This window comes from Phyllosticta capitalensis (genome assembly GCF_038381095.1).
Source record: "Phyllosticta capitalensis strain CBS 128856 chromosome Unknown BKA78scaffold_3, whole genome shotgun sequence".
NCBI classification, from domain to species: domain Eukaryota; kingdom Fungi; phylum Ascomycota; class Dothideomycetes; order Botryosphaeriales; family Phyllostictaceae; genus Phyllosticta; species Phyllosticta capitalensis.
This window is the reverse complement of record NW_027117441.1, coordinates 1640801-1652391: the sequence shown is the minus strand read 5'-3', so window position 1 is coordinate 1652391 and position 11591 is coordinate 1640801. Positions and strand designations below refer to the sequence as shown.

Sequence of the window (11591 nt, the reverse complement as noted above, 5' to 3'; positions counted from 1 at the left end):
CAGTGGTTCTTGCCGCATCCCACCTTTGTAGTCTACCAATTAGCGGGCACAGCGGGTCCTATCTGCGAGTAAGAAGCGTGGGTTGCTTTCTACTCCGCAGTGTACGATGGTGCAAGCGGTCACGTGTGTTTCGTCATCACCACCAACGAACCTCACAACGACTGGCTTAAGAACTTGACTTTTGACCTAGGCACAGAAGAGAATACGAGTTCGACGAGTTTGAAGTGTTGCTGGCTTTTGGGTTGCAAGAATTCTGCTTAGCTATACGAAAAGTGTCTTGTTGGTGACGTCGATCCACACCACTGCCACCACGCAACAATGGTCACGGCGACAACGAACGGCTCGTATGGAGCCAATGGCTCTGCCAATGACAGCGAGAAGCCCAAGAAGAAGATGATTCTCAACGCCTTTGTCGAAATGTGTAAGTTGGCAACACCATCCCTTTTCAGACACACCACTCACACGCAACCCCACAGGCAGCGGACACCAATCGCCAGGACTCTGGAAGCACCCGTCGGACGAGTCGATGAACTTCAACAGCGTGCACCACTGGATCAAGCTGGCACAGCTGCTCGACGAAGGCGGCTTCCACGCCATGTTCATCGCCGACGTGCTAGGCGGCTACGACGTGTACAAGGGCCCGCGCAACCTCGACCCAGCCATTGCGTCGGGCGCCCAGTGGCCCGTCAACGAGCCTGTCCAGGTCATTCCGGCCATGGCGGCGCAGACGCGCAATCTGGGGTTTGGCGTCACGGTCGCGACGACGTATGAGCAGCCGTATCATCTAGCCAGGAGGATGAGCACGTTGGACCATTTGACCGGGGGACGGTGAGTTTTTGTCTCGTTTGATTTACTTTCTCTTTCTACCGTCGTTTTCCAAATTTTTCGTCTCCGCGTCTTGACGTACGTTTTTAAGAGAAAAGAGAAAGCCAACTGACATTACCAGAGTCGGCTGGAACGTGGTGACGGGCTACCTCGACGCGGCGGCTCGCAACCTTGGCATGGCATCGCAGCCGGACCACGACGAGCGGTACGCCATGGCCGAAGAGTTCATGGAAGTCGTGTACAAGCTGTGGCAGTCGTCGTGGCGCGAGGACGCCGTGGTGCTCGACCGGGCGACGGGCGTCTACACGGAGCCGAGCCGGGTGCGCGAAATCAACCACGAAGGCAAGTACTTCAACGTGCCGGGCCCGCACTTTTGCCAGCCATCGCCGCAGCGCGTGCCCGTCATCATGCAGGCGGGCACGTCGAAGGCCGGCACGGCTTTTTCGAGCAAGCACGCCGAGATGGTGTTTGTGTCGGGCCACAACCCAGCCAGCTGCGCCAGCTTCGTCAAGACGATTCGCGAGGGTGCCAAGAAGGCTGGCCGCGACCCGCAGAGCATCAAGGTGCTGAGCAAGATTTGCATCGTGCTGGGGCGCACGCAGGAGGAGGCCGAGGCCAAGTTCGAAGAGTACGCTTCCTATGGCGACACGGAGGGCGCGCTGGCCCTGTTTGGCGGCTGGACCGGCTACGACATGGCCAAGTACCGTGACGACGAGGAGCTTCGTGTTGTCGAGACAAATGCCATCCGCAGCTACATGGAGGCGCTGGGCAAGCACAAGCCCAAGGTCGGCAAGTGGACCAAGAAGGTGCTGGCCGAGAGCGTCACAATTGGCGGACTGGGCGGCACCATAGTCGGATCTCCGGAGAACGTCGCGGATGAGTTGGAGCGCTGGATCGAGGAGTCGGATCTGGATGGGTTCAACATTGTAAGCTTTCCCTACGTCTCTTTTTTCACCACGTCGTGGTGGTGTCCAGCAGCCTTACTGCTTGACTTGCTCGAATTGCACACACTGACGTTTCACTCGACAGGCATACGCCATCCTGCCGCAATCCTTCGTCGACATTTCCGAGCTCTTGATCCCAGAGCTCCGCAGACGGGGCATCTTCCACGAGGGTCCGCAGGGCGGCACGCTCCGCGAATTCATCTCTGGCAAGGCGGGCCAGAGCCTCCCCGCAGCCGACCACCCGGCGTCCAACTATCTCTGGAGAGCGCCAAAGTGGCAGGAGAGCAGCTCGAAGCCCTTTTCGTCCGTTGCGTCCCCTGCCAATACGGCGAGGAGCTCGAAACCGTTTTCTAGTCTTGCAGGCGGTTTGGCGAATGCTCGTCAGGGGGCTGGTGCTTCTGGGGCGTATTCTAACGGTGTCTCCCATGCCCCTGCAGCGACCAACGGTTCATCGTATGCTTACACCCCATCCGTGTCTGGCGAAGTGGAGGGGGCCAATGGAGCCAGGGGAGTCAACGGCATCAACGGTGTCAAGCCTGCGCCTAGCCAGACGTCGACAGGGCTTGGAGGCAAGAAGAGCTTCAACAACATTTTCGATTTTGGCTTTGACTCTCTTTCACTCCGGATTGATTGATAAGAAAGCAGAATTTTGTGATTGGTTGACGAAAAATAAAGAACCGTCAAGCTGTGAAATGAGTTGGTGTTGATGGCAGTGGGATACTAGATGACAAGGACAATCTGGAAAGCTCCATTCAGTGGAATGCTACGCGCTTGCATGGTGTATCAAAGCAAACGTGGTAGATGCTTCCCTTGGCTTGCTTTCTCTTTGACGGCCGGGCAGTCGACAATTGCAAAGACTTGGCTCCCTTTCTCAATCTACCCAACGTCAATATCAATCGATAATGTCGTCACAGAACAACAACTTTGGCCCACTGCCCTCCGCACCCATCCCGCATGTCCTCGCTCCCTCCCTCACGCTCCCTACAGTCATGCGTCCATCCACGGCGACCACCTCAACACCAGACTACCCTCAGTCCACCCATTTCGCTCCGCAGCATCCGCTCCGTGACGTAGGCAACGTAGGAATCCTTCCAAAACTCATCGCCAGATCCCAGCTCCTGCTCTCACGATCCCCAGGTTTTTTTTTTTCGCCACCAGGTCTCCCATCTGATGCAATGCACAGCCCGGAAGGTAGGTAGACCTTATCGCGGCCAACCACCATCGACATCATCATCATCGTGAGGTGCTTGATATAGACGGTTCTCCACCGGTGGGCATGACTGGGGATTGCCCTGATTCAGGTACCTACCAGGTGGGCTGGCACGTGGGCAAGCGCGAAGGATGACATGGACGGACGGGTATACATGGGGGCCCAAGGCAACCTCAATCAATCAACAGCCGGGCAACCGGTGTGTGTAGATCATCACCACAGCGGTGTCTGTCTCGACGCGCTCCCTGCCGGCTCGTTTGCTCCTATGCTTGGTAAAAGTCCTGCACTCTTGATGCGCAGCTGCGTCTGTCTGTGATGAGGCTGCGCCATGTGTGGGGTGGGGGAAGAAGGTGGCTGATTGACGTTGTTGCTGACCGGCTGCAGTCTGATTGCAATGCCCTCAAACCACGATGGATGCGCAATGGTTGGCCAACCCGTCGCTCCGCAGGCTGCTCGTGTCCGGGCTGGCAGGTTCCGCGACGAAGCAAAGTGTGGTTGCACTGTACGTCCGTAGGTGTCAAATCGTGTCGATCGGCATGGTGGACAAGAGATCAGCAAGGCTACGGCAGGTGCGGCGGGCAGCTATGACGCAGTTAATCTATGTCCAAAAGTCGGCCTCAATATTGCGGCGAGAAGGGTCCTAGCGGCGGGAATAATGGCGGCGAAGGGCATTGAAGTTGAACGCCTTGATGGATGGGATTTTCAGGGACTCGAGAGACGGTGGGTGCGGGAGAGGGCCGCTGACGTCTTTGGTTGGTGGTGGCACTGGTGGTGTTGATGACGGAGCTTGGTGTGGTGCTGTGGCGGCGGGTCCCGTCTCGGTTCGCTCACTGTGGCGTTTGGGGGTGGCGTCCAGGGTCGGTTGCGAGGGGACCCCAGCACGGTCTCTGAACATGTCGTCGACTGGTGATGATGACGTGAGGACGACGATGAAACAAGTTCAACATGGCGATCGACACGTACAAGCAGGGAGGGCGACACCGCTTCTGAATCTTTGTCTCTCTGTTTCATGTTTCTGCGAAATTTGCTGCTGAGGGTTTTGACCGACAGCCGCTATTACCTCTTTGGGAAGGTGATGGTCGCGATTGTCGCTCTTGGTTTGCGGGGAGCGGAGCTGAACGGCTTTGAGACGGCCATTTGGAAATTTGGCAGAAATTTTGCACCACCCTTGCTTGACGCAGGTACCACTGGCCAGCTTGAATTCCAAGTCATTGGCTCTCGTGTGTCTCTGGCGCCGTGAGCTTTGAGTAGTGGCGCGGAGCTAAAGTCATGCGAAATAATGTGAGACTGTCAGCTTCTCGTTCGTGCATTGTATAGGAATCGTCTTATTATACGTGTTCATGCTATGATGGCCAATCATGGTGCAGAACTTGATTGTCCCAAGAGTTGAATTGAGTGCCGAGACTCCAAAGCAAGAGAAGCAACCAACATCTGTCCTGTGGAGTCTAACCACACGCGCAGTTCCCGGCCCTACAGTCATTCGCTGTCAGTCGATCCATCGGGCAAATCTTGCTTCATCCAGCACAGAATCATCGGAGCCAAGTCCGTGGTGACGAAGAGCTGTCAAACTCACTCACCATTTTGGCCCCAAAATCTGGAAGCCCTCGTACTTGTTGAGTAGCGTGCGACAGTTCTGATCAGGGCAGAGGTTGCCATTTCTCTTTGCATCGGTGCGCTGCAGACAGAGGTGTGGTTGGTCTCTACAATCCAACAACCAGGAGCATGAAAGTCAGCAAGTTAATTTTCTACTCGACCTTTACATGTGTCTCGATCCCAAGATTGAATAAGCTGAGAGAGCGTGCAGAGTGAAAACGTACGTGATCTTGCCAAACTGCACAATGTTTACCACGGCACACATGTCGCCGCCCTTGATCTTGTCGCCGCAGCACGGCAGCAGCCACGGGTCTCCGGGCGGGTCGGGCGACTCGATTGCAAAGTAGAATGGCCCTACTTCTGCCTATTTTGTAACATTTGTCAACAAACAATATTCTTGAGATCCTCATCACGCCGCGACACCCCTGATGCTACTTACTGTTGCCGCAAGACGGACCAGCAGGAGGAAGACGAGGAGAAAGATGCGGGTATGCATGCCTTTCTCGTGTTTTATTGAGGTCCGCATTGTGAAGACGGTCGATGAAAATTTTGTACGTGGAAGCAAGAGTTGAGATCAAATCATGAGACGAGAGAGGCAGGAGCTCAGGAGATTTGATAGAGCGAGAAAAGATGTGAAAAAAAGAAGATGATATTGCGATGAAGAGAGGCTCTAGAGATGCACTTATCATTTTCAAACATGTGGTCTCCGTCGAGGGCAGTCGGCTTCAAAAGTCGATGAACACACGGCAAATCCGATCATCAGGGCTATCCACGACGCAGAGAGAGACGGAAAGCAGACAAAAGGGAACAGTCTAGACAGCACCCGACACGAGCAAAACCGAACGGATAGAACGGATAGCCTTATTACGAGCCGAGCCGTGGCATGGATACAAACCTAGGTACTTGTTTGGCAGCGCGCACCAACGTCTATCCTCCACTCTAATCGTCCTCCTCCCCTCTTACGCAGCACACTCATTCGTCACGACGCAGCCACCTACCGCCAACCGTCAACTGTCGGCTTTGGCATCGGCAACCGCGCGGCAATCAATGGTGATTTCCAAAAGAGCGCCGGCGGGACCATCTCTCCGAGCTCCGCAACTGTCTCCGCCATTGCTTTGCCGTGAGTGGGCTGTTCTGAGGGGGAAGGCAGGCAGAATGGGATCAAGCCGCGGATGGCTCCACGGAGCCTCCCTCGCCGACAGCGCGACAAAGCTTATGTCTTTCCGTCGAGCCGCGCGCACGCCGCTTGGTGGACTGGAGCATGATAACTTCAGAGTTTTGATCTGATTTATCATGAGGGAAAGCTTGTGTTGGCGTGTTTGAGATACTTGGGTCAATCAGGGCCGGCGAGGCGGGTAGGCCAGGTTTGGTCGGTACAGATATGTATTTCGAGGCGTGAAAAAGGCCAGTGATGTTCGAGGGATTCTTTTCCCGAGTGACATTTTCCAACGTAGCGGCGTTGTCAGGAAGCCTTCGTGCTTCTACGGCCAAACGCCTTCGGATTGTTGTAGAGTACTCACTCAGCTACCCGCGGCTAGGTGAGTAGGTAGCAACTCAATCGCAGGCTCGCTCATCGAATCCCTGTCCGGAAAACAAGAAGCTCAGCCAAGCCCGTAACCTTGAAAAAAAGAGTAGCGAGAACTCGACGGGAAAGGAAACCGATCCCGCAGAGGAGGTTGCGAGCAGAAAAAAAAACTTGGGCACAGTGACGTACTTGCCTACTTTCAATGCTAAATGTAGAAATATTACAGCGGACCGCCCAGCTTCGCGAGCAGATAAGCAACTCTCAAAATTAGCAGTCATAATCAAATGCCGGTGGACGACATGCGTAGGTACGGCGGAGGATATATGGCGTGCTCGACACTCTTCGCCGTGGTAAAAAGAACGACGTTGGATCTGAGAAGGTGAGCAGACTGCACTTACTGTCCATCCCATCTCGAGCTCCTACCCACTCCATTTCCACGGGCAGATATTTGAGGAAACGGGCAACAAAGACACGTATCTGACGTGCCAACGCCGACGAGCCATGCCTTGGCCGCGAGCTCCAGTGCCCTCGATGACACGACGACGAACCATGGTACCACCTACCATTGCACCTGCCGCCGAGACGAGAGACGCACATGGCCGACGACGACGCAAGCGACGCAAGCGCATACAGAACGACGATCGATCGGCCATCGGCGCAAAAATAGAAGTCGAGTGAGAGGTAGAGGGGAAGAAGGATGGGGCAGGCAAATCATGCAGACAGTTGTACGACGACAGCGGCAGACTCCATGGCTGCCAGGAGCATTATTCCTACCTCCACACCACACATGGGAATAGGCAGGCAGCAAAAGTAGTGGGAGGCCTGTCGTCGGGTAGCTGCAGTGCCGCGCAGAGTGTACCTATTATTGACCGTCAGGCGCGCCGCCGCCGTCGTGCCTGCCACTTGCACGCATGCAGCACATAGGAGGTGTAGGTAGGTCGATTGCGTTTCGCGCATGATGCAGGGCAGCAAAGCAAAGACTAGAAGAGAGCAAGCAAGCAACAAAAAAGCGGCAAGTGCAAGGGAAGAGAGAGCACTCGTCTGCTCGGCACTTGGATGGCTGGTTGCCGTGTAGTAGTAGCGTACCAAGATACTGCAGGCACGCGCTTCGAGGGTAGAGAAACGAGGATGACGACGAGGACAGCGACGTGGAGTACCAAACACCACGTCGACAGCACCATCGTGTTGTCGTGTCGGGCATGATGGAGGTGGTGGCGGTGCAGCAGCTGCTTGCAGCGCTGGCTGGCAGCAATGGAGAAGGGGCGTCTGCAAATGCGGAAGCGTGGCGTCGCATTGGTGTAGCAGCCGCGCAACGGACGGGTACCAAAGAAGGGTGGGTGGTATGGAAGGGCAGGCAACAGCCAGAACCAGCCACGTAGTCCCAGAGAAGGAAGTCGGATCCAAGCCAAGTCCCGGCAGGAGTAAATAGTGGTAGGTGGGCTTGACATCCCGACGTGGCACCCGGACAGGAACAGGTATTTCTTGATCCTTCTCCGCGAATCCAAAAACCAAAAAAAGGTACGGGGAGGACGCCATTACCAGCGCCCACAACGACGCCTGATGCAGGCGGGCAGCGAGCAAAGGGAGGAAAAGTCCCGCATACCAGCCAGCGTACCCACCAACTCGGGTAGACAAGCCACCGCCGTCTGAGTCTAAATCCTGGATACGATGGATGGCATACCACGACCGCGACGCGTTGGCATTCTTTCTTTTGTGGATCGTTGAGCGAGTGGCAGGTCGCGGCGCACAGCAGCTGTCCGCAACCGGGTTGGCGGTGTGTATGAGGACGTCTGGCGCGCGCGCACGCGCGAGGAATAATGAGGCGTTTACGGTCCTGCTCCTATGCCATAACTGGAATGTACAAGTGTCTATTGACGTATGGGTCCAGTATAGCCTGCGGATGCAATGGTGACGGGAAACCGCCATCAACACCACACACGAACGCAGCGGACGGGCTCCTGCATCCACATCGAGACGATCGAACTCGCGATGGTCGCACGGCGGCAGACGGTTGTTTTGGTCGCAAGCCAAATTTGCAGATCTGATCGGATCTTTCGACTGCTCAACGACGGCGACGAGGCGGACACCGACAGCCAGGTTATCGAGGTGCAGCCCTAGCGGTATGTCGTGGAATGAGGAGTTTTGTATGGTTGGTAGGGGGGCGCGGTGATTTAGTCTTCGCTCGGGACCGGTGAGTCTCAAAATGGTGGGAAAAAGCAAAGAAAGCATGGGAAAGTGGTTGTCCAAAAGTTTATTTTTCCTTTTTCCCCAAGTCATTTCCTGGATGCTGGATGCATGCCGATGGTGGTGTAGCGGTGGTGCTCAGCCGCAAGTTTGGCAGGACCACCACAGCGACGCCACAGTATGACGGCATGCAATGCGCCGTCAATCGATCGAGAGCGGTGAACCAGGTAGGTGGGATGTAGGGCTCTTGCGCCTACGACTGTGTTTGATCTACCTTGGGAGGGAAAAAAAGCAAAGGCATAGAATCGTTGGCCTGGCAGGCGCTGGGACGACCAAGTCAACCCATGATTCTACCCGAGAGTTTGATGAGCAAAAAAGCAAAACCCGTGCGTGTGCAGTGCATTTTGCTGCTCTTGGGCGCCTGTGCCTTGGTGTCGTCAGTAGTTGCTTTGCTTGCCCGACGTCCTTTGCTTCAGGCGTCCTGCCTGCTCTGCCAATTCAGCCTCTGCTGCGTGCACCCGGGAGAAAAATTTCTTGACTTGCAGTAGCGAGAGTGACGGGCATTGGACACAACAGGACACCGGCCGCTTGGTGTTGGTGGTTGCAGTCCAGCGGTGAGGGCTGCAGTGAAGTCCAACAGAGCAAAAGCCCGACCGGAGACACTTGGGCACTGCCTGTCGCAGGCGCAAACAATTGACAAGAAGACGGAATAATGACGATGCGAGGAGGCTGTCTGTTGGAGAAGCGCACGGCGAGATAAGCGATTGCTCGGTTGACAGCTCAAGTCAGCAGTTTGTCCGCCAATCCGGAATCCTCCAGCGAGCGTGTGGAGACTGGATCAACACGTTTTGGCCCGAGGCTAGCGAGGCGCAAGCAAAGAGGATTGGGGCGGTTGCTGAGAAATGCAAAAGTCTTACTAGAGTTCGGGCTTGGTGGACGAAAAGGGCTGCAGCTAGAAAAGACTCGAAGATGCAGGTGTCTGGTGTCGTCTGCGCAGGGCTGACAGGTACAACGTTGATGCTTGCAGCGCGACGAAGATCACCGTCATGGCTTTCGGCTGTCACTTGGCACCGACGACGGCGATGATATGAGAGATGATGATGATGCGGAAAAAGTCTTTGCTCGCTGCGTCGCTTTGGCAGCTGACTGCTCACTACGCGCAGATGATGTGGAGAGGGCGGCCGAGCGGCAGTCTTGGTCGTGAAGATTATTATGCCATTGGCTCTCGTGTTGAGAATATCTGCTCTGCTCGGTGTCGTCCACATTGGGTGCGTGGTTGCGGTGCCCGGAGGGCACGGCAGTAATATCGAAAGTCGCCCCGGCCGGCGTTTGCTTTTCTTCACGGGCTGTCTCTGTCCTTGAAAATTGCTGTCCCAACAATGATCGCCGGCAGGCATGGCGAAGCTCCCAATTCATCCTCCTTCGCCTAGCAACGCAAACACCGCTTCTTCCTCTTCGCTACGTGATGTCGTTGGTTGTCGGCGTCCCCGGCCAGCCTTATTCACTGGGGGCATTGCGGAGCGAAACGGAGCGAAGCGAGAGAGAGAGCGGCCTAGCGAGCACTCCACGCTCTGCCGCTGGAGTCGTTCATTGGCCTTTTTGGGTCGACGATCCAACCTCGCTCTCAACACCTGCCATCCGCGTGAACCGTCGCCAAGCCTCAGATCCCACGATGTATGAAGTCATAGACTTGATCATTTTTCGACTCTCACGTGCCAGTCCACGCCCTCGGGCGGCAGAGGTCGATGCCGTTGATGTTGGTTCCTTCCGGGAATAAGCCACCAGCAGTCCAGCACAGATGGTTCGCGAACAGACGACGCACAGCAGCGTGGCAGTGCGCGTAGCAGGGCGCGTAGCAGGAGCAAAAAGAGACAGAATGCAAAACGGAAGCAGCCGAATTTGGCCGCTCAAAACCCCGCTCGTATCTTAATTCCGTGTTGTTTGTTGGTTCGAGCGCTCCAACAGCCGGACGCTTGCAGCTAGTAAGTCCGGGCGTACCCGATGTCCGGCCATGATGAATGTCCTGGCGCATGAATTCGATGATCGGTTTGGCTTGCCAAATGTTTTGATAGATGTCTTGAAGTCGAGCAAGCGAGGAATTATCAAAGGACGTATACTCCTCGTCTCGCAGTAGCGACCCTGTGACGACATGGATCGCCACGTCTCCTTTGGTATGGCACGGATACATCAAAGCGGATGGACGTCTTTGTAGCTGCTCAAAGCTCGGCAGGAGGTGGTTGTGGTGTTGACTTTGTCTGCCCTCTTGCACCAGCCAGGGTTCAACCGCGCCTCTCTCCCCACCTGGCCACAGACCTCTCTGGGGAGGAGCTTTTCTGCAGCTCATCGTGCTCGGGGGTCCAAACGTCGACAGTGTCCTCTTTTCTCGCTCTCTCAAACACAGACCACGCCACTTCTTCACCGCCCCTCCCCTCCCCAGAGTATTCGGCCCCCTGACATGCCGAGATGACATCCTCAAAGGGCAAAATCCAAACACCCATCGGCCCGCGCCTGTGGTTGCCACCCGAACGAGCCTCCAAAGAGTCCCAACTCTTCAGAAATCGCAGTGCGTAAGAAAGGGTCTTGTGGAAGGGACTGTTCTGTCTGTCTGAGCGTCCTTCTAGCGCCTTGGCAAGAATATTCTGGAATATTGCTCTTTCAGGAGACATGGCCGCTGCGGCTGCCGGTGGCAGGTGGCGTTTGGGATGGTGGTCGGTGGTGTTGGTATCAAATCGCACACTCCCCACTGGCAATCCCTTATCCCTGCAGTTGACGAACAGCTGTGCCGCAATGCTTCGTACCCCAATAATCACGGCTGCCCTCGAGTCCAGGCAGCGAGCTTGGCTGCCTTGAGACCGAGAAAGCCAAGGAGGCGTGGGTGTAGACGCCCGGACGCAGCGTTCTGTAGTAGCGCGCGGCAGAGCCTCCGTGGAGAGCGGGTCAGATTTGGGGGCGCTGAAGCAACGGCATTAGCGGCAAAACCGGTGATGCTAAAAGAAGGGTCCTCTCTGGTGGCCAAGTGCGGCAAGGATGGACTAGTGGAGAGTAGCCAGGAACGCGCGAGGGGAGAGTACGGTAGGGCGCAGCTGCGCAATCACCCGCACCTACGCTGCACAGCACAGCTGCTGCAATCTGCAATCTGGCGAATGAAAAGTTGGAGATGCTGCACGCTGGTGGGATCTGTTTGATGAGGGTCGACGGAGATGTCAGCTTCTTGTTGGACCATAGGTGGCGAGAGGCTCTCAGAGGGAGCCAGCCAGCCAGCTTGAGACGCGGCCTGGCGCTCGCGAGACGAACGCGCCGTTTCATCCAC

At 55.9% G+C, this 11591-nt stretch overlaps 7 protein-coding genes across 7 annotated transcripts; 3 read left to right on the top strand and 4 right to left on the bottom strand.

Annotated features, from left to right (window-relative positions):
* Window positions 1–318: 318 nt before the first annotated feature.
* BKA78DRAFT_351057 (luciferase-like domain-containing protein) lies at window positions 319–2403 on the top strand (the record flags this gene model as incomplete). The annotated part of the gene is made up of 4 exons (XM_066891094.1): window positions 319–421; window positions 477–828; window positions 947–1751; window positions 1855–2403. The coding sequence occupies 4 exons, from the start codon at window positions 319–321 to the stop codon at window positions 2401–2403; spliced, it is 1809 nt and encodes a 602-aa protein (XP_066746625.1).
* A 1480-nt stretch (window positions 2404–3883) lies between these two features.
* Window positions 3884–4306, top strand: BKA78DRAFT_309186 (uncharacterized protein). Its single transcript, XM_066888012.1, has one exon. The coding sequence runs from the start codon at window positions 3989–3991 to the stop codon at window positions 4217–4219; it is 231 nt and encodes a 76-aa protein (XP_066746624.1). The 5' UTR covers window positions 3884–3988; the 3' UTR covers window positions 4220–4306.
* A 246-nt stretch (window positions 4307–4552) lies between these two features.
* Window positions 4553–5098, bottom strand: BKA78DRAFT_351056 (uncharacterized protein; the record flags this gene model as incomplete). The annotated part of the gene is made up of 3 exons (XM_066891093.1): window positions 4553–4679; window positions 4797–4936; window positions 5012–5098. 3 exons carry the CDS (start codon window positions 5096–5098, stop codon window positions 4553–4555), a joined length of 354 nt encoding a protein of 117 aa, XP_066746623.1.
* Window positions 5099–6657: 1559 nt separating this feature from the next.
* Window positions 6658–8662, bottom strand: BKA78DRAFT_366864 (uncharacterized protein). The gene has a single exon (XM_066892588.1). It carries the CDS (start codon window positions 8372–8374, stop codon window positions 6809–6811), a length of 1566 nt encoding a protein of 521 aa, XP_066746622.1. The 5' UTR covers window positions 8375–8662; the 3' UTR covers window positions 6658–6808.
* BKA78DRAFT_100777 (uncharacterized protein) lies at window positions 8564–9833 on the bottom strand. Its single transcript, XM_066882067.1, has 2 exons — window positions 9199–9833; window positions 8564–9014 (listed from the first exon to the last, which is right to left on the bottom strand). The coding sequence occupies exons 1-2, from the start codon at window positions 9676–9678 to the stop codon at window positions 8754–8756; spliced, it is 741 nt and encodes a 246-aa protein (XP_066746621.1). The 5' UTR covers window positions 9679–9833; the 3' UTR covers window positions 8564–8753.
* BKA78DRAFT_100768 (uncharacterized protein) lies at window positions 9834–10919 on the bottom strand. The gene has a single exon (XM_066882066.1). It carries the CDS (start codon window positions 10749–10751, stop codon window positions 9990–9992), a length of 762 nt encoding a protein of 253 aa, XP_066746620.1. The 5' UTR covers window positions 10752–10919; the 3' UTR covers window positions 9834–9989.
* On the top strand, window positions 10868–11554 carry BKA78DRAFT_100722 (uncharacterized protein). The gene has a single exon (XM_066882065.1). The coding sequence runs from the start codon at window positions 10984–10986 to the stop codon at window positions 11464–11466; it is 483 nt and encodes a 160-aa protein (XP_066746619.1). The 5' UTR covers window positions 10868–10983; the 3' UTR covers window positions 11467–11554.
* Window positions 11555–11591: the final 37 nt, after the last annotated feature.

Excerpts from the sequence above, each read along its gene's own strand:
- BKA78DRAFT_309186 (XM_066888012.1), top strand. The coding sequence starts at position 3,989 with ATGTTTCTGCGAAATTTGCTGCTGAGGGTTTTGACCGACAGCCGCTAT.
- BKA78DRAFT_366864 (XM_066892588.1), bottom strand. The coding sequence starts at position 8,374 with ATGACTTGGGGAAAAAGGAAAAATAAACTTTTGGACAACCACTTTCCC.
- BKA78DRAFT_100777 (XM_066882067.1), bottom strand. The coding sequence starts at position 9,678 with ATGCCTGCCGGCGATCATTGTTGGGACAGCAATTTTCAAGGACAGAGA. Across the intron at positions 9,015-9,198 it reads TCCACCAAGCCCGAACTCTA|ACAGCCTCCTCGCATCGTCA; the intron begins GTAAGACTTTTG and ends CTTCTCCAACAG.
- BKA78DRAFT_100768 (XM_066882066.1), bottom strand. The coding sequence starts at position 10,751 with ATGTCATCTCGGCATGTCAGGGGGCCGAATACTCTGGGGAGGGGAGGG.
- BKA78DRAFT_100722 (XM_066882065.1), top strand. The coding sequence starts at position 10,984 with ATGGTGGTCGGTGGTGTTGGTATCAAATCGCACACTCCCCACTGGCAA.